Genomic DNA, 21,105 nt, shown 5'->3' on the forward strand with positions numbered 1-21,105 from the left:
GGTGTGTGCTTGTGTGTCCTGGGGGCAGGTATGAGCTCACTGTTGGCCAAGTGAACAGGAGAGGAGGTGGACAGCCTGGCTAGAAGGTAGGGGGATGGGAGTCCTGCTGCAGACCCACTCTGTGACCTCAGGCACATCCCTGACCCTCTCTGGGCCTCAACATCACACTATGTTCAGTGATGATCTAAGAGCACTTCCCATTTGGCCATTCTGGGCTAGTGTGCGTGTGTGTGTCTGTGTTTGTCTCTCTGTGTGTGTGTGTGTGTGTGTGTGTGTTGGGGTAGGGGGCAGGCTGAGTGGTGGGGAGTGGGCCACGGGGGTTGCCGAGCCCGCCTGCCGCTTAGTGCGCCTCCATCCGTACACTGCGTTCTGCATATCTCCCTTCAGGTTCCAGTCGGCGCAGTGTGTGTAGGCGAAAGCCCTGCTGTGAATTTTGAAAATAGTTATTTTTGTCACTGGCAAAGGAGGCCTGTTAGGACTCATCAGCTTGTGGATGAGCAGGATGGGTGGGGTGGGGTGGGTGCGGTACGTGTGGGGGTTCAGGTATTAGTTACAGAGCTCCATCCCCACTGCAGAGGTGGCTGAGTCCAGGAGTGAGGGTCTGGCCTGAGGCTGCTGGGTGGAGGTGACCATTCATGCTCTAGGCCCCTTCCTCCTGGTCCTGTTCTTTTTACCCCTTATCACCTCCCCCAACTAGAATCTTTCCCTGCCTCTATGATGTTGATGCCCAGCTGTGTGGTGGGGCAGGAGCCAGGACAGGCAGAGGCCTCTGGATTCCGGTGACCTCCAGCATTTCAGTCTGCCTGGGAGGGAGGCTCTGAAGAAGTAAGTCACCTGTTAGGGCGGTGGCCCAGGCCTGACACACCCTAGGAGATGAGCTGTCCATAGTTCGCCCACTCCTCAGGGTACTCTAGCTCTGCTGGGTGCTTGTCCCAGCTGTGTGGGCGGGGCCTTTCCAGGGTGGCATGGAGCCAAGGCTTCCCTGCCGCTCCAGGCTTGCACGAGTTGTATGGAGGCCTCTCCCGTGCCTGCTGAGTCAGCCCTGCCTGGGGCCTACCCTCCAGCTCCAGCCCCCACTTCTCTCCCGGTGCCCCTGCCCTTTGGCACCACAAGTGCAGAACCATGAATGGCCCTTTCTGCTGTCCCCTAATCACTGAGGCTTACTGTCTGTGACCAACCTAAACCAAGAAAGACCAGCTGGGGTCGGGGCTGGCACCTGTTCCTGGTGCCCTGAGAAGGAGACTTGGCCTCAGGTCTCGGTCCAGTCTCAAATCCAGCCCAGAGCTTGCCTAGCTGAGTCCTACCCAACCCAGCATCCAGCAAACAGCCCGGTGGCCCCACGCAAGCTTGAGCCTGCAACTTGGTCTAGAGAAGCTCATGGCTGGCCTAGGCCTGAGATTAGTGGAGGGTCTTTGGTGCCCCAGAGCACTCAAGCCCAATGACAGGCTCAGCCTGTGGTGATTTCTGCTCTTTCCAGCAATCAGCATGGCTCCCGCCAGCCCCCTCCCATCTCCTGTGGCCCAAGTTTCGTCTAGCCGGGGCACCTGGGTTTAGACTCTGTGACAGGCTGCCAACTGGCACTGCCAGGCAGGTGCTTGTACCATTTGAGCATCTGTGCTGGTGTGGAGGGAATGGAGGGCAGATCAGAGGCAGCTCCGGCCCCTCGGGCCACAGATCTGGGGAAGTCGAGCCGAGAGATGCCTGGTGAGACCCCCTGTTTCTCCCTTGGCTGCACCAGATGGCAGCTGATCTGCCAGCTACAGGGGCCAGAGCCAGGGAGCAGCCTGTCCAAGCTGGGCCCTGCCAGTGGAGTCCTGGGCTCTGGTAACCCATTTCCCAAGGGCCAAGAGATAGCCCACACCTGGATGGAGGGCCAGTGCTCTGGACTCCATCTTTCTCAGGAGGAAGTAGAGGTTCCACTGGGGAGACTTCCTGCAAGCTCTTCCAGGACTCGAACTCAGGTCTTCTAACTGCAGGGAGTGCGGTGCGGCCCTTGGCCCAGTAGCCATTGTCCTCTGTCCCATGGCTCTCTGCTTCACTCTCCCCTGCAAGGAGTGCCTTCTGTGTGGGAGAACTCATTGACAGTGCTGCTCCCTGATCCCTGACGTCCCCACTTCTTCATGTAGGCCCAGCCTTACTTACTGCAATGAATAAACCCAGTCCCCCTCCACCCAGACCCTCAGCAGAACCATTTCTCTCTTGGTCCACTTTCCACCAATTCTGGCCCCCACGCTCACTGCCCTTAGTGGGACAGGCCCCGTGGGGATCCTTTGGATGGCACGCTTTCTGTGGTACCTGCCCAGGCCCTGCAGGACCTTGAGGCACTTGGGTATATGTGTGTGAGCACGTGTGAGAGCTGTGGAAGGTGGGATTTGAGTTGGCTGTCACAATGCCACTGGGGCTACAATCACCCATGCAGGAACCCAGCCCTGGTCACTTTTCATCCCTTCTGTCTACGTGGGGCACTGCCTGTGTTCACATGCCAATCCCTATTCTGGCATGTCAAGGCTGCGTTCAGCAACCTCCAGGGCTCCGACCCCTGGCCACCAGCCCATAGCATGCAGGCCTGCTCTCAAATACCACATGCGTGCTGCAGACGGGGGCACACGTGCTGCCTCTCGTGTCTGCCTTGGCCCTGGGGAGTGGGGAGTTTGGCAGGAACAATCCCCCTGATGCAATCATCGGCTCATTCTCTCAGCACCACAGAGGCACGGCTTGCTCCTCAGTGCCCGCCACCACCCGGCACAGCTGCTAGCCCGGCGGGCTCAGGGGAGGTGGTGAATTAGCAGTCATGCCTTCTCAGCAGAGTGGCTATTACCCTCAGGAAGGTGGGGGGTGCCTGTCCGAGGCGGTGCCCACACTGCTGAGTTAGGCTCCAGAAGGCTCAGAGGGGTATGTGTGTGCTCATGTGTAAGACTTTCAGAGGGAGCTTCTTCCTCTTCTCCCTCCTCTTCCTCTCTCTTCCACCTCTCCAGTCATCTCTCCACTATCGGGATCCTGCAGCCCTTGACTTGCCTATCCCCCAGGACTGCATGCACAGTGCAGGACAGCAGGGGAGGGAGAGAAGAGTGACAGAAAGAGAGGGAGATGGAAACCAGAAAGGAAGTAAGAAGGATGAGAAAGATGGAGAACTGAGAAGGAAGGATACAAAGGAGGGAAGAGGAAAAATGAGGGAGAGGGGAAGGCAAGAGGAGAGAAGAAAGAAGAGTTGAAAGGAGCGATGGGAATAGGGAAGAAAGACAAAGGTGACAGGAGCAGGGCTGTGCTGGCCCTGCTCCCAGCAGCCGCAGAGGCTGCCCCCATGGTCCACATCACAGACAGGGAGAGAGGTGGCCATCTGCCTGCCTCCACTCCTTCACACCTTCCTCTGAGGGACCCGATGCCAGGGCCTTCCCCACGTGCTCTGCTCACTTCTAAGCCTGCTCCATTTCATCAGTGGGAATGGGGAGAGGAAACGGGTCAGGCCAGCACCCAGCCACACAGGACTGCCCCAGTTCAGAACATTAGATTTCCATTAATACAGCCTCATAGTCTCACAGCATAGTTGCTTTTTGTTTTACTGTGAACTTTTAAAACAGTATCATCATTCCTTTGGCACCCGATGAGCTGGAGAGCCTTGTGGTTCCTCTCCTTCCAGCTCTAGTTCTTTGTTCTACAGAAATTGCTGCGAACTAGGCTTAGACAAGGTGATTTCCAAACCACGAGCTAAACTCTAGTGCAGACTAAGGGAACGGTGCCCTGAAGTGCCGGGACTCAAGATGATGGTGTGTGCTTCTGTGATTCAGGGAGAGGTGTGTGAGGGGAGAGGACTTTTGAGTTTCTCGATAGTAATTTCCCATTTATTGAGCATTTATAGCGTCAGCCGCTGTGCTTGTCTCATTTAATGTACAGAACAGCCTGGAGGTAGGGAATATTATTGACCCAATTATGCAGATGAAGACACAGAGGCACAGAGAAGTTAGGATATTCATCCTAAATTACATAGCCTGTACGTCGTGGAGTCACCCTAACTACTAAGCAACACTGCCTCTCCTGTCCCTGTGCGATGGCAGGTGGCCTCAGTGGTCACTAAGGGCTCTTGCAGCACTTTCTTGTGTGGAAGCCATCCCCTCCTGGGGGACAGGCTAGAGGGTCTGGGGCAGGAGGGTGGCAGTGCAGCCCTCCCCCACCTCCCCACATAGTCCCGTAGCTTGGCCACCGTGTTCTGTGCCCTGCCTGCTGCCCACCGGCTGTGCGGCCCCCGGGCCCAGGCCTCTCTTCTCTGCCTCTGAATTGCAACGTTGGCGGCTGAAGCGGGAAGCATATTGTGCGCAGAAACAAAACTGAGTGGTTTTCCCTTTTTCCGAAGGTGGTAATGGTGCAATTAGTGGCTAAGCCATTACCCCCCTCCTCCCTTGCTCGCTTCCCCTCTTCCCTCTGCCGCCCTCCCTTTCCTCTGCTGGGAATGGTGGCTGAATGGGAGAGCTCACCCTTCGTTCTCCCCTAAACCCCACTCCCAGGAAGAGGGGCAGAATTGGGGGGGTTATCCGGATGTCTCCAGGGGACCCCTGGAAGTAGGGTAGTGAGTCAGGGTCTTCGTGGGATTGGAGAATACCAATAAGCAGATACCATGTCCTACAAGTGAGAGGACTAGCAAGGTGATGTGGAGGTTCAGAAGGGGTGGGCTAGAATCCCCGAGGGTCTGGATGCCTGGATCCTTTTAGCCAACCCATGCTCACTGGGGGCAAGTACTGGCATGAAACCTCTGCCCATCAAGCTGCGAAATGGGCCAAGGACCGTTTCTCCTGAGTGGATAGGGGAAGGGGTATGTAGGGTCTGAGATTCCAAGTCCAAGATAGAGTGATGGGATGGTCATGGGCCTGCTGTAAACCTTCATTTTCCTCCTCTGGAGCCTAGAAAGAGGCCTCCTGTTTACATGGTTCCCAAAGGCCTTCACAGCCCTTAGCCCACTCCATCTCCACAGCCTTCCTCTGCAGGGCATCTTCGTTCCCCTGTTGTGTAGAAAAGGAGCTGGAGGCTCAGAGAGGGTGAGTGACTTGCCCATGATCACTCAGCTAATAAATGTCCAAAGTCCGGGCACGGTGCCTCACACCTGTAATCCTAGCACTCTGAGAGGCTGAGGCGGGTGGATTGCCCGAGCTCAGGAGTTTGAGACCAGCCTGGGCAACATGGTGAAACCCCATCTGTACTAAAATACAAGAAATTAGCCAGGCGTGATGGTGTGCACCTGTTGTCCCAGCTACTCGGGAGGCTGAGGCAGGAGAATTGCTTGAACCCAGGAAATGGAGGTTTCAGTGAGCCGAGATTGTGCCACTGCACTCCAGCCTGGGTGACAGAGCAAAACTCTGTCTCCAAAATAAATAAATAAATAAATAAATAAAATAAAATAAAATAAAAATAAATGTCCAAGAATCAGAGCTCAAACTTACATCCTTAGTCTTAAACTCCAGTCCCTTTTCTTCTTAACTCCAAGACCTTGGAGTAAGATCTTGTGACTGTAGGTATGACTGATGCCCTGAAGAGTTGAAGTTGGCAGGGAAGGGGCCCACAAAATTTTGGAATGAAGATTTCATGGCAGGTCTCTGGCCAGTGGCCTATCCCGGGTAAGCCATGCCATGCTCACCTCCACACAGTCCCCTCTTGCCTTTTTTTTTTTTTTTTTTTTACCTTGACTGGAAGCACAAGCAGAAACTGGGACATGAGCCCCAGGAGACCAGATTACCATGGTCCCCTTGGGGGCATGGGGTTGGGGAGAGGTTGCAGAGGAGGGCTCTGGAGGGGAGCAACTGTCACAGCTGTGAGAGGTGGGGATGAGCAGGCAGTCAGGGCTGTTCCTTCCAGAATCCTGGGGTGTCCTCTGCACTTCTCCGCCAAACTAGAGCGCTAGTGTGATGGACAAGGTGGTAAAAGAGCTGAAAGAGCAGAGGCAGAAGCAAGAAAGACAGAGGCAGAAGCAAAAAAAAAAAAAAAAAAAATACAGAGGGCAACAGAGAGACTGTTGCAGAGACTACAGTGATCCACAGAGGGAGAGCCATCCCTGTGAATTAGCCATCGTTTCCCTGTAAACCTTAGAACCCAGCTGTTGCCAGGGCAACCGGGCAATACCTGTCTCTCTAGAGATGAAGTTGCCAGGGTAACTGCATCCTGTCATTCTTTCCTGGGGACCATCCGGAATGCGGCACCCACTGGCTGTTACCATGGCAACTGCCTTTTTGCCCCACTTAATCCCATCCCGTCTGCTACAAGGGCCCCACAGTTGGAGGTGGGGGAGGTGGGAAGAGAAAATATCACTTGTGGACAAAGTTTGTTCTATTTTACCTCCTCCAGCCCCTCCTTGGGTCCATCACCCCAGGGGTCCCGGGTCCATCCCACCCCCAAGCCCACACAGGCTTGCAGTATTGTATACGGTATGGTCAGGGCGTCCGAGAGCAGGTTTCGCAGTGGAAGGCAGGCAGGTGTTGGGGAGGCAGTTACCGGGGCAACGGGAACAGGGCGTTTCGGAGGTGGTTGCCATGGGGACCTGGATGCTGACGAAGGCTCGCGAGGCTGTGAGCAGCCACAGTGCCCTGCTCAGAAGCCCCGGGCTCGTCAGTCAAGCCAGTTCTCTGTTTGCACTCGGCAGCACGGGCAGGCAAGTGGCCCCTAGGTTCGGGAGCAGAGCCGCAGCGCCCCAGTCCTGGTCCCCCAGTCCCAAGCCTCACCTGCCTGCCCAGTGCCAGGATGGCCACCATCACCTGCACCCGCTTCACGGAAGAGTACCAGCTCTTCGAGGAATTGGGCAAGTGAGTTGTGCCTCAGGGAGTCCTGGAGGGCATGGGGGGGGCGGGGAGATCAGGGTCTCGAGCCGTGTGTGTGCCTGCAGTGCTTGGGAAGCATTCCTGTGTACACAGATGAAGGCAGGCTGTATGGGTTTGGGGGCACCTGCCTGTGCACAGAGCATCCAGAGTCGGGCGTGGGCATGTTTGTGGGTGCACAGACGTGCCAAGCCAGCCAGGCGAGTGTGTATGTAGGGAGGAAGGGTTAACAGTGTATGCCAATGTACACGCATACACAAACACACACACATGCACACAAGTACACACAACCTGGATACACACAGATTCTTAGAGACTTAGGGTTAAAAAGGAATTTTCCTAGTCAGCTGGGTCCAAAACTGGAATTCCTTCTCTAGTTTTGCTTGAGGTGGCCATCTGCCCTCCACTTAGATACCTCCAGTGACAGAGAATTCACCAGCTCCCGGTAGTTCTTCCTGACTTTAGACACCTACAGTGACTGTACAGAGTGGCCAACTTCTCCCTCCCTACCTTCCCCTTCTCAGCTCCTGCCAGGAGTGAGGGCATCAGTACAGTAGGGGTTAATATCTGAGCATGGCAGGCTTCCTGGGTGTTGGGAGGTGGGGAGGGGCAACCAGGAAAGCTGCAGCGGGGGCACCGCTGTTTCAGGGGCTGGGGTATGAAGGGCGCAGTGGCTCTGCACAAGCAAAGTTGCCCAGCCCAGAGCTCATTTTCTGCCCTGATGACTGCTGTGTAGGGAAGGATGGGAGGGTGAGGAAAGAGGGGAGCCCCTTGTGGGGGACCCAGTAGGGTGTGGAGTGTCAGGGAGGGATTCCTGGATGTCCCCAGCTGGGTTTCTGGAGGATCCTGGGATGGGTCAAGGGTTGGGTGTATTTTGGAGGCAGAGTTTGCCTTGTGGGCAAAGGAGCACTGATGCCCTGGTTGGTTTCTGCTGTGGCAGCAGGAGCATGGGGCAGGGGCCCTGGAGGCAGGTGTGTGCTGGTGTGAGTTCTGAATGTGTGTGTACTAGTGTGCATTTTGAGGAGGAGTGATGTGTGTGGCTGTAAAAGGGCTTTTGAGGGGAATTGATTGTGACACTGGAGTACGCTGGTGTGCCCTGCAAGGGCATGCAAGCATTCATGCATGTGCACTAGGAATAGGTGCTTCATGTGTAAGGCCTGAAAATGCAAGTGTGCCTGGCAAGGGTGCATGTGTGTGAGTATCACAGGAGTGCTATTGGCTGGGTTGAATGAGAACAAGGGTGTGGACATGACTCATTATATGTGCACATGTATGGCAGGTTAGAGCTGTGTACACATAGGGAGGCACATGTGTGTGAGGTCTAGGGGTGTGTGAGGAGGCTCATGTGAGATGTGGACACAATGGTGTTCCTGGGAAGTCTTGATATGCACATCTATGTGAAGGCTGGGGTCATGCACACAGGATGATGTACGTGTGTGTGCACACGCACGTGTGTGCATGTGTGAGGCCTGGGCTCACAGGCCTATGTGGGAGTATGGGTGTTATAGGCATGTGTGAGCTCATGCTGGTGTCTGCATATGTATGGGAGGTGGCCCTGTGACTGTATACAGGAAGGCTGCTTGCACACACACACACACACACACACACAAACACGCTATCCTACAGGCATGCACCGCCTCCCTTGAGCACACATACCCCCATGTGTACGTGTGTTCACTCTTGTCTGCAGACTTTCGGCTTTTCTGAATGTGTTTTGTTGCGGGTAGGGGCAGGAACATAATGTTTGGGGCTGCTCTGGAGGACTGAGGCTGTCTACAAACTTGTGCAGGGACCCCTCTCCAGGTGTTTTCCAGTGCTCGCCTAGAACCCAAGAATTCCCTGATTAGCCGTGAAGCTGCCTTTCAGGGAGTGACCAAGACTGGATTCTGGCAGGACTGCGTCATGAGTACAGTGAGATGGAGTTGAGATGTGACTCAAGTGCTCAAAGTGAAAATAAAAGTGATGTTTTGCCCCAAGAGGAGATGGATATCGTTAAGACTGGGTTTTGTGGGGGCGACTTGGCAGAGAGACCCTTCGTGAGCCTTCACAGAAAATTTCAGGGACAAGGGAGCCGTGGTGTGGCCATGGCAGGAAAACCGAGGGTAGCAGGCATGGCTAGGCCTTGTTTAATCAATTTCAGACTTCTTCCTTCCAGAGCCATCAGACTGCTCTTAACCTTTTTTAGGTCACATATTCCTCCAGGAATCTGATGAAAGTCTAAATCTACATTCCCCGGAAAAACGCACAAACCTACGAAATGTTGCATGCAATGTCAGGAGCTTGCAGGACATCGGGAAGACTATGTATGAGCCTAAGTTTGCAGAAGCTTGTATCAGAGACAAGGGGATAAAGTGGACTGATTCCGCACCCATGATGTCTGTATTAAAAAGGCCAGAGCACATCACTGAGGAGCCTGGGGCTCCTGCTCTGCACGGCAGCGTCAGTCTGAGCGTCCAGTGGTGCAGGGAGGGGCAGTGCCCTGCATGGCCATTAGGGACACAGGCTCTGTCCCTCACCACCCATAGCTCTGTGACACCAGGCAGGCTACACTACCTCTTTACCCCCACCTGTAGTCTAGAGATAAAAAGGGCTGCAAGGATTCAGTAAGATGGTGCATGTAGAGATGCAGCCTTGAGCCTGGTGCACGACGGGCCCCCAGTGCCAATTGCTACCGGGGAGACTGTTGTTCTGAAAGGCTGGGCAAGGCTGAAAGTGAGGAACGGGATCTACTTGTACCTTTTGTCTGGAGTTGGCCCATCCGGGGCTGGGAGGAGGTTGACCAAACCGTGCTTCCCCTGTGGCTGGCCTCTTCTGTGGGAGGAAGCCATGAGGGTACCTGCAGGGCCCATCCTTCAACTGATGACCCACGGTTCCTGCCAGCTGGGCCACTGCAGTCACCACCCAAAAGCTGAGCCCCTGTTCCAGAATCCACTTCAGATCACTAGCAGGGTGGCTGGAAGAGGCAGCCAGGTTGGCCCTAAAAGGGCACGTGGGAGCCTTTGGGTCTCCTTCTTCAAGGCGTTGGACTGCCCAACTGGGGAGGAGGGCAAGTCCCTCCAGAGGGCTTCTGGCATCCTGCCCAGTGGGGTCTGGCTCAGGACTGCAGGCCTTTGAGGAGCCCGGGTAGGGCTGGCCATGGATGTGAGAGGAGCTGCTCTTCTCCAGCCCTGGTGGGCAGCCCTCTGGGAACCCGTGACCGGGGCCAGGACCCTGGGCAGGGCTTCTGGAGCCTCTTGATGCTACTCGACTGCAGGTTCCACTGAAGCATGTGAATTCAGATGAGTCAAGAACTTGATTCCGGTCTCCTAGAAGGTTGGGGTGGGGCTGTCTCTTGGGATCCAGAGATGAGCTCATCCCTCTTCCTTTGACCCAATCCTCTTCTCTCCTGAGGATGAGAGAAATAAAAGCCCAGACCCTAATGGCACCGAAGCTTGCAGGAGGCAGGCTGCACCAGCTCCAGGGTTCAGTGTGGACTGAAGTGGGCAGGCCAGAGCTCCCAGCATACACAACCTTCTCCAAAGACCTCTCTGAGAAGGGGAAGAATGCTGGTTATTGGGCAAAGGGGTTGCCACGGATGCACCAGAGGGCCCAGGGAAGGGGTCACGTTCAAGGAAGTGGAAAACGAGCCTTTTCCAGCCATTGGCATTCTGCAGGCTTCTGATCCCACCCCCAGGAGAGGTTAGAAAGGCAGAAAGTTGCCCTGCAGCCTGTGTTATCACTGGGCTGTATAGGAAGAGTCTCCAAAGGAGATTTCACTTGAGAGAGGGAGAGAGAGGGAGGAAGAGAGACTGGAGAGAGAGCTCAGCCTACTCTTTTCTCTCTAGAAACAGAGATCTGAAATTGACCCAAGGCAGAGCTGGGATCAGAGAAGGGGTTGCAAAGGCTGCAGTTGGCCAGCATGGTTGACAGGGAGGAGAGGGCAGCTTCCTCGACCTAAGCTCCTTCTCACCTGGGTTGATCCACGGGTGGCAGTGTGGCCCAGAGGCAACTCCCTACACTGAGGTCCTGGGGCCCGGGTGCTCAAGTCCTCTCATGGGACTCAGGCTCTAACATCTGTAGAATGTGCTTAGCAATCCTGCCTTTCCCAGGCAGAGCTGTTGGATGGACAATGTCACGTTGGAGAGAGGACACTGGGCATCCATGCACCCAAAGACTGGGGGGCCGTGCTTTTCTTCCACCTTTTAAACCCTCTCCTATCCACCGCACTTCAGGGCCAGCGAGGCTCTTTATCCATGAGCTCATCTCTGAAGGAGGCAGGCAGGGCTTACTCATCCAACTTACAGATGAGGAGACCGCAGCTTGAGGAGGTGGAGAGACTGGCTCAGGGGATTGTGTCCAGGTCTCCAGCACCCAGCATATTGGGGGAAGACTGCTGAGAGGGATCATGACTGGTGCCGTATCTGGGGATCATCCTCCCTCTTGTCCACTAACAAGGGAAGAGAAGTGGCCATGTGGGCAGGGGAACTCTGATGTTGCCGATTTTCTACTCATGATTCTGCCTCTAATTTACTGGGCCATCCTGGGTGAATCACCTGCCGTTTGTGTGCCTCGGCTTTACCATCTGTAAAATGGGGATCATAATACCTCTGGAGATGCCTGCAATGCCCCGTTAAAGATGCCACCTTCTGTAACCTCCCTCTGTGGAGGGCACACATGGGAAATCGCAGACCTCCAGAACATCAGAATTGTAAGGACCATGGAGATGCTCTGCTCATTGCATAGATGGCGCTTGGCTTGGTCTCTGGGAGTCAACATTCAGAGAGAAGTGGTTTGTCCAAGGCCACAGGAGAGACAGGGCCCAGGCTAGGGGACTAGATGATGTGCAGGGACCAGAGGCCAAAGGACAGGAAATGGAGGGGCAAGACCTCAAGGAAAGGGTGGCAGGAACAGGGAAGGGACGAGCCTTCCTCCCTGTCCTCCAAGCCATCAGAGCCGCAGGCACGCACATGTTCTGGTGCACGCTGCAGCCCTCCGCCCCCGCGCAGCCGCCCCCACACAGGCTGAGACACACTGACACTCTGCTGAGCCTCCCTCCCTCCCTCCCTTCCTCCCCACCTCCCTCCACAAGCACACAGTGACACCACTGCCAGCATACCCTGCAGTCTGGGCCGTGGCCCTCTCTGTGGGGTGAGGGCAGAGCTTTGGAGTGCAACACTCGCATCCTGTTGCTGATGCATGCGTGCTCACACACACATGTGCGTCTTCACACAGCTCACGGGAGCACACACATGCACATGGACACACACACACACACACACACACACACACACACACACACACACACACAGGCTGTGATAGGGCATAGAGCACGAGTCCGTCTCCCAGTGCAGCGATAGCAAGATGGTGCTAGCTGGGCTTCTGGGCTTTCTCTGACTTTGTCTGTCTGCTTGTCTTTTTCTGTGCTCTTCTCTCCATCTCTCTGATTTCACTGTGTCTCTGTCTCTGCCTCTGCCTCTGCCTCTGCCTCTGTCTCTGCCCTCTTCGCTGCAGTCCCCTTTCTGCATGTGAACCGCCTGTGGCACTCTCTTGGAGCTTCTCTCTGGCGCTGTAGGAAGCCTCCCACCCCAGGCAACCTGCTGAGTGCAGGTATAGCCCAAGCCGCTGAGACCAAGCCCAGGTCCTCCCGGTCCTCGTGCGGCATGGCTGTCTACCACGGTGTCAGGTGGGACTGTAAGGCCAGTGAGACTTTTTGTGCTGGAGAAGGTTGAGGGCCTTGGTGTCTTGGGGTCATATAAAAAGAGGAACACATCTGGGATCCTTGCATCCTTTCAACAGGTATTTCCTGAGCACGTACTCTGTTCCCAGTCCTAGGTTGAGCCCAGCATGCACCACATGCAAGACTTAGGTAGTCTCTGCCCTCGCGGGGCTCACAATCCAGTGCAAAGCCAACATTAATTAAATCACTTCAGAAATCATTATTTAAATGCAACTGGATAAGGGCTTTGGCCACATACACGGAATTGTGAGCTGCAAAGAGACCTCAATTAGTTGGGGTGAGGGAGGTATCAGGGAAAGTTCCCTGAAGCGATGACGTTGGGGAGCTAGAGGCTAAATAAGAGTTACCCAGAGGTTAGCTGGGTGCAGTGGTGCATGCCTGTAGTTCCAGCTACTCAGGAGACTGAGGTGGGAGGATTGCTTGAGCCCAGGAGTCTGAGGATGCAATGAGCTATGATCATGCCACCGCACTCCAGCCTGGGTAATAGAGACCTTGTCTCTATCTTAAAAAGACAGCGAAAGTAAGAGAGAGGAAGAAGAGTTAACCAGAGGGAAGAGGGTGAAAGAGTGTTCCTAAGAGTGGGAACAACTCAGACAAAAGCTCTGAGGTATGTATTTCAGTGGAGCATGTCAGCCCTAGGGGGATCTGGGGTCCCACTCTTCTCTGGCCCGTTCAGCCTGACCCCAATTTCCAGATGTTTGGTCCTAGCAGGACTATTAAAAACCTGTAGATTGTCTGGAAGAGGGGGCCAGGCAGGGTGGTGAAGGTCTGGAAGCTGAATCAAGTGAGAGAACACCAAGGAACTGAGGGGCTTTAGCAGACAGAAGAGACCCCTCAGGGGCTATGTCTCTCCCTTCCCCGACCCCTGTGTCTGCAGAGATGTCCTGGGGCCTGAGAGGCCCTAGAGGCAGAGCTGCCGACTATGTAGAGTAAGGGAGGTAGCTTTTAGTTCCACAGAAGGAAGACATTCCAATGGTCAGAACCGCTCCTGCATCCCACAACTGGCTGCGGCCTCAGGAGCTAGTGCTCTGGCAGCAGAGATGTGCAAATTCCCACTCTCATCCACGGCCTTACCTTCCTTGCAGGCCTCCTGCCCTAGGTCCCTGCCCTCATCTGGGGAGATGCTTTGCTAAAAGAATGAAGTGGGAGATGATTTAGAGCCAGGGTACCCTCAATTCAATTCAGTATATCGGAGGGAAGAGGGCTCCGTTGTCTTACAGATGGCGAGCTAAGGCCCAGAGAGGGCGAGGCCCTTGCCCATGGTCACACAAGCTAGTGACACATGAGAACTGGACACTCCAGTGTCTGTCCACTCCAGTGCTTGGCTGTCCTATCCCTGGAGGCCTCTCTCTCTCTGACGCTTGGACCTCTGAAAGCCTTCATGGTATATACTCTGGACAGGGCCAGGCCATCAAAGACTGAGGAGAAAGTCACCCCTTGGCATGTCCCCTGCCTTGCTGGGCTCTGGCCCTGCCTTTAAGCACTGTAAAGAGAAAATAGAATATTTTTCTATTTTTCTTTTTGTGACCCATTCGAAAAAACCCTTGTGCAGCCAAAACAAGGAATATGTTGGAACTTCTGTTGGTTCAATGTTCCCTGCAGCAAACAGATTCTTCCGGATCCCAGCCCTTCTGTGTCCCCCACGAGACTTCTGCTGGATTGGTGTTTGGGGGCGGGGGGCAGTGCGGGACAGCTCAAGCACACTGCGTCCCTGCAGCATCTTTTAGAGTCTGGGAGTGGGTGGCTGCAGCCGCAGGCGGTTGAGAGGATGGGAGAGGTGTGGTTTCAGTAATAGGTCCTAGGATTTTCTGGCTGTATAATGCTTTGTTCTGTGGAGTTCTGCTCACAGAGCTGGGAAGAAGTGGGGAGAGTCAAGCAAAGGGGATGGTGAGCCCCCAGCGCCATCTCCTCTGATCTAGTCACCATTTGAGAAGCTGCATAGCTGTGTTTTGTTTGTTTATTATTAAGAAAAGGTACTAATGCCTAAATGGGAAAGAAAGAAAAAGAAAGAGAAGGCTTAAAAATTACTTATCAACAGTTGATTTCACAGATGGGTAAGCTGAGGCCTAAAAGCTTCTCATTGTTTCTGAATGAAACTGACCCCAGCTTTTTAACTGTTTTGGGAATCCGGAGTCCTCAGAGAATCTCAAATAAGCTGTGGGTACTCTCCCCCTCCCAAAATGCCCACTCACCGCAACACGCAGAATGCTGTTATTTTCCACAGTTCCTCCTACTCCAAAGTCCGGCTGTGGACCTCAAGGTCAGACCCCCTCTAATCTGAGAGTACTGGGTATTGGAAAAAGCAATGGACTATGAATCAGCAGTCCTGGGTTCAAGATCTTGGCCCCAGTCTCTTCAGCTTTGGAATAGGAGGGGGTGGACTTCAAAAGTAAGACATTGTGGGCTATACAAAGTTCTGATGCAGCCACATGTGGCCCACACTCTAGCCCAGTGCATGGTGCTGCCTCTGTGGCCCACCCCAGCTCTTTCCCTTCCCCCAGGCATTCTAACCTGTCTATTCTGGGTTCCACATCCTGGGTGATCAAATCAGCCAGCCTGGGCTATGTGTTACCACCAAAGGGTTTTGGATGCAGATTCTCTCACAGATAACAGATCTATCTGCATTTGACCAGGAACTTTCTGAAATCACCCCCAGCTCATCTCAGAGAAGTGAAATGCTTAAGTATCTTAACCAAGAGTGGGGAAATTTTGGGGAAGAGGCTGGGCTTTGATTATGAGGTGCCTGCCACGTAGCATCTAGGCAAGATAATGAGTAGCTAAAAATACGGAGCTAGAGTTCCGAAGACAGGAGGGGACTCTGGATGTGGATTTCAGTTTTGGGTGATGGTCAATGACTTTAACTATTTGGGAAGTCATGGACTCCTTTGCAGAGCTGATGACTATGCATCCTTTGCCCAGAACAATGCACAGACACAGAATCATTTTAATACAGTTTTAAGTGGGTTCACAAATGTCTGGAGCCTCCCCAGAGATCACAGCTAATGGCCCCTGGTAGAAGGGATGGGCGGGAGTGGTAAGAGGGTGGGTGGAAAGAGGCCGGGAGCAGCAATACTGAGGGAAGGTGGGGCAGCGAAGGCATTTTCAGTGATGGGGGAGACCAGGAGAGCATGGCGACCCAGAAACAAAAGGAAAGGTGAGCTCAAAGCTATGTTCAGTGAGGCCAAATGCTACCTGGGGTGGGGTAGGCAAGGTGCATTAGGCTCCAGCGGGGACTGCAAGGGGTAGTGGTGAGGGTGGGAGGAGGCATGGGTGGGCGAACCTGGCGCAGGCATTTCTTTCATGGAGCCCCGGGGGCGGCAGCCAGATTGTGGTGGGTTCATGGAGTGTAGGAGGTGGGAAGAGGAGGCGGCGGATGTCGGACATTTGTTCTGGAAGCTTGGCAGCAAAGAAGAAGGGAGGAAGGAAACAGCCCAGGCTGCTGGGTCGAGAGAAAGGTTCCTGGTTGTTTTGTTTTATTTGAGGAGGTTGTTTTATTTTTCTGGAAGGAGGGAGACCTCAGCATGTTTGAGGAAACAGTCAATGAAGAGCAGACACTAAAGACTACCGTAAGGGGCCCAGACAATCAGACCCCCACGGAGCCCAGAGTGGAGGGAAGTGTTTGGTGAGTGCTGTCCCCAGAAGGCCGCAATAGATCATAAGTGTTCCTGTTTGCTGAGACTCACAGGTGTAACGTGGCTCTGAGTGGTCTGGGGGGAAGGTGAAGAGGCTTCCTTTAGAGAAAGTGGCAGCAACCAGTCTTGGGCAGCAGAGACCCCTCACAAACATCCCCAGGAGGGAGCGGGGCTGGTCCCATCTTTTGAATGAGGAAACTGAGGCCCAGAAGAGTAAGCAAGCTGGTAGCCAAGCTGAGTGAGGGCTCAGGTCTTCTGACTCCCCATCTAGTGCTCCTGGAGCTGCACTTGACTGCCATGTCAACTCTTCCTGCTGTTTCACGCCAGAGAGGGCGGTGGGCCCCTGTGGGCTGGCAGCCAGCTACGCCCAGGACACCTTGCCTGCCAGGCAGCTAGAAAGCAATTTCCCAGCGTGAATCTTGCTTTTCACAGCCCATTAGCACGTTCCCACATTCTCAGCCACGCGCACCGGACTCACTGTCACTGTGCCCTCTCTGTCTGTCTGCCAGAGGGGGGCCTCCCTGCCTGCCCACACTCCTGCTCGTCCACTCTCAGGGGCAGGCTATTCAGCCCTGGTGAGCTGCCCCTTCCCCACCTCGCTATGGCTCCCACACACCTCCACCTTGGCTTACTTCTTCCCCGAGTTTGGCAAACAATGTCCATTTTGTTTCTGATGATGCCAGCTGTCCTCCTCCCTTCGTGGATAATGATGCCTACACAAGGCATTGTTCCTTGAGCATTTACTATACCCCAGGGACTCTGCCAAACTCATTGCCTGCCTAATTATCTCATTGAATCCTTGAAACAACTGCATAGGGTTGGTACTATCGTTGTCCATATTTTGCAGTAGGGGGGAAACAGGCTTACTGAGGTGAAGTAGCTTGCTAGGAAATAGCTGACCCACTATGTGAACTCTGCTTGGTCTGACTCAGGAGTGCCTGCTCTTCTCTATGTAGAACCATGCTCTCCAATGTGGCAGTCATTAGCCACATATAGTTATTTAGATTAAATAAAATAAGAAATTTGGTGCTCAGTTCCACTGGTCCCATTTCAACTGCTCTGTAGCATCTGTGGCTGGTGGCTGCTGCAGTGGACAGCTCAGTGTGTGTGCATCACCACAGGAAGTTCTGTTGGACGGCACTGGTATGAAACACTAGAGCTGAAAAGCTACTGCGTTCCTGAGCCTCATCCCTACCCTAGCCTCCACATTGCAGATGAAGAGACTGTGGCCCTCACTGGGGCCGATTCTTGCCTAAGTCCTCCCAGCAGGGCTGAGGGCTGAGACTTGGTTCCTCCAGTGTCTGCCTGTCTGTCTCTCCCCAACACACCCTTCCCTGCCTACATTCTGCGACCCTCTGGCTCACATGGATACACGCTTCATACCTAGGGTGATATACATGTGCTTTGTCACACCTACAGCCTCACAGCATCACACTCTTAGGGGCTAGACCAGGTTGCCAATACATGCCTATGGCCAGACACCCACCCCTTGCACCCAGGAACACTTCCCCCACCCCTCCTCCTTTGCACCCAGGGGCATTCCCCTACACCTCTCAAGGAATTCAGAAATACTTTCACAGGCACTTCCAGGACTGCCCATGGCCATCTGCCACAGCCCTCACACCCAGGCCTCATCCCTTCCTCTTGGGACTCTTGGCCATCGCCTCCCACCCCTGCCCTCCCAACCTTGGCCTCCTTGCCTCTCCTGCCCTGTCCTGTTCCCAAGTTCCTGCCCACTTGCCCATCTGCTGGCTGCCTGCTCAGCTCAGGGCCACAAGAGGAGTGGGCTGGCTCTTCTGTTTGCCAGGGTTTCTGGGCTGTGGCCACTTGTTCGTGCAGGACAAGAATACAGAAACATTTTTTTTTTTCTTTTTTAAACAGAAGATAAAAAAGGGAAGAGGTTAGGGCTGCCGACTCACTGCCCTCATTCTCATTTTGGCTATGACTTTCCTCTGATCCCTACCGCCATGGCAGGTAGGGTTGGAGCCTGGGGCTGCCTAGGTAGCAGCCCAGCCCCTTTTCTCACCTCATTTGCCCCCCTTCTCCCCAAACTATGTCCCTTGTGATTAGTACTGTATCAAGTGTTTTGCACCAGTTACCTCACTTAATCTCCCCAACAGACCCAGGAGGTAGAGGCTGTTATTACCCTCTAACAGGAAGACGCAGAAGGGGATGTGTCAAGTTCAGCATCACACAGTTGGGGGTGAGCTAGGATCGGACTACGGGTCTTTGTGACCCCAGAGCCTCTGCTCTTGAGGACCACATTCTCCTGTCGTGGTTGAGTCAGAAGAAAAAGTGCAAGGGACCTGGATTCTCTTCACAACCTCAATTAGGAATATGCCTGCTCACTTGAGGCCTCGGTTTCCCGATCTATTAAATGGGAGAGCAGAATTCCAACTCCACAGGATTGCTGTGAGGGTCAAAAGCGTGCTTAGTGGTGAATGTACATTTGAAGGGAAGAAGACTACTGGGCTTGTGAGGGGCTGGTGCCCTCCGGATCACCAGCTCTAAGATTGTTTTGAGAAACTCCTCCCTCTGAGCATCTGATAAAAGCTATGCACCCTTACCTCCCTCCAAAAAAGGCACTTGCTTACACTTGGATGTACAGGTGTCCTTCAAGGGGCTCAGGGTCCCCGCACTACCCCATCTATGGCATGGACTCCTGGTGAGGAGCCTCTAATTTATACAAAAGCTTGGTGCTGTTCGGAAGAGGAACTTCAGCAAGTATGGCTTCTCTTGTTTTATAGACATAGCTCTTATGGCCTTGGCTCCCTGAGCCAGAGCCCAGTCTCATGGGGCCTGTCAGGCCTCCCTGAGCAGAGCCCTCACTGGCCCCCATCAGTGTGGATTTCCAAGGGAGACAGGATACGCAGCAGGACTTCCCCGGAAGGCGCTGGGCAGTGCTGGGCTGCCTGAGAAAGAATCACCTACAGACAGAGTTAAAATGAAATTACAAATTCCCTGGGCTTACACCCAGAGGTGCTGATTTAAGGGGTCTGGGTGGGACCTTGGAATCTGCTTATTTTTTCTTTTGAGACAGAGTCTTGCTGTGTCACCCAGGCTGGAGTGCAGCGATGCTATCTCAGCTCACTACAGTCTCCAACTCCGGCACTTAAGTGATCCTCCTACATTAGCCTCCTGAGTATCTGGGAACACAGACGTGCACCACCATGCCCAGCAGTAGAGACGGAGTTTCGCCATGTTGCCCAGGCTGGTCTCAAACTCCTGGGCTCAAGCGATTCTCTCACCTTGGCCTCCCAAAGTGCCGGGATTGCAGGCGTGAGCCACCACGCCCGGCCAGAATCTGTTTTTTCAGAGATCCTTCAGGGGATTCTCAGGCAGCCAGTTTGATAATCATTGATCTAAGGTCTTTACCTAGAATGAAATTTTGCCTCTCTAATGGAGAAATTACACTCATCCCTCCCTCCTGCTGTCCAACCATCCCTTCCTCAATCCCTCCATCCACCCACACATATTAATTGAGCTGTAGCTCTGGACCAAGCTTTGTCAGGTGCTGATGAGCAGGACGAGACCCAGCTCCTGCACCCTGGAGCTCACAACCTTCCCCGCTTCCTGCCCTTCTCTTCCTGGAGTTCTCAGAACCTTGCCCAGATGTGGCCACTTTAAACTTTTTTCTCATAGGGCTTTTGAGAATCATGGCCCCCAGCTAGAGGGGGACCTAAACGTCTTTAGGGTCCATCCCCATCCCTGGGTAGGGCGGGCACGTTTGAGAGACCAGTTGTCCCCCATCTTCCTTAGATGCCTGTTCCTATTCCTAACACCCCATCTGAAAATTTCCTCTCCTGTCTCACTCCATTTTCTCTCACTCTTGCTGAAATCCACCTCCTTCTCCTGCAAGTCACACTCATGGAGGCTCTATTGGCATTAGACACTGGGTATTCAAGCACTGGGGACAGAGGAAAAATGTGAAAGTCCTGGCCCTCAGGAACTCACTGTCAGGGTGGGAGAAATAAGCCGGTGGAGGAGCCACCACCAGTCTGAGTTAGATGGGGGTGTAGGGTTGTGATATTATGATATCATAAGAAATCTAGAAATATGTAGTTGGTCATTGTCCCTGGTTCTTGGCACAGAGCTCCCCAAACCCTTGTAATTTTCTAAGTGATGGAGGTACTAACAGCATCTTTTGTTCTAGTATTTGGTCTTAGAACCCAGTTCCTGACTCAAAGTTCCCAACTGCCTTGGAATTTCCTGGGTGATGAGAGCATCTTTTGTTCTAATGAGGCAGCTTTGGGTGGGTGCCTGTGTGGGAGCTGGTCACAGAAAGATCAAACCATGGCCAGAAGCTTAGAACTTTCAGCGCCTCCCTGCATTCTCAGGGAGGGGAGAGGGGCTGGGGATTGCGTTAATAAACAATCATGCCTAGTGATGAGACCTCCATAAAGGTCTCTTAAGTACGGAGCTTGGAGACCTTCCGGGTTGGTGAACACATCCACATGCCCTGAGGGTGACACACCCCAACTCCATGGGGACAAAAGTTCCTGTGTTCAAGATCCTTCCAGACCTTGCTCTGTGCCCCTCTTCATCTAGCTGTCCATCTGTACCCTTTATCATAACCTCTGTTGTAAACACACACACATGCACAACTGGTAAATGTAAGTAAGCGTTTTCCTGAGTTTTGTGAGCCATCATAGAAAATTCTAAAAGGAGGAGGTTGTGGGATCCCCCAGTCACCAGCCAGGTTGGACAGAATTGTGAGTAACCTGAGGACCCACTATTTGTGATTGGTATCTGAAGCAAGGGGATCGTCTTGTAGGTTTTAGCCCTTAACCTGTGGGGTCTGCACTAACTCTAGGTAGGTAGTTTCATAACTGAATTATAGGATACCCAACTGATGTCCAGAGAATAAGTTGCTATGAAAAAAAAAAAAACCCTTTAAAGCTGGTGGCCAGAAGTGTTGCGGGAATGATGGAAGAAAAATGAATCTTTTCTAAGCAGGGGTGCT

General features: G+C 53.6%; 1 protein-coding gene across 3 annotated transcripts in view; it reads left to right on the forward strand.

Annotated features, from left to right (window-relative positions):
• The first annotated feature begins 6,060 nt into the window (after nucleotides 1–6,060).
• The window catches only part of CAMK2A (calcium/calmodulin-dependent protein kinase II alpha), a 70,866-nt gene continuing 55,821 nt past the window's right edge, over nucleotides 6,061–21,105 (forward strand). For 2 of the 3 annotated variants that reach the window (XM_011985361.1, XM_011985363.1), the window contains exon 1: nucleotides 6,061–6,782. In XM_011985361.1, coding sequence (XP_011840751.1) covers nucleotides 6,721–6,782 — 62 coding nt within the window. In that variant the 5' untranslated portion in view covers nucleotides 6,061–6,720. The remainder of the gene's footprint in view (nucleotides 6,783–21,105) is intronic. The other variant, XM_011985362.1, reaches the window with a different exon arrangement.

Source organism: Mandrillus leucophaeus, unplaced genomic scaffold (genome assembly GCF_000951045.1).
Source record: "Mandrillus leucophaeus isolate KB7577 unplaced genomic scaffold, Mleu.le_1.0 Scaffold282, whole genome shotgun sequence".
NCBI classification, from domain to species: domain Eukaryota; kingdom Metazoa; phylum Chordata; class Mammalia; order Primates; family Cercopithecidae; genus Mandrillus; species Mandrillus leucophaeus.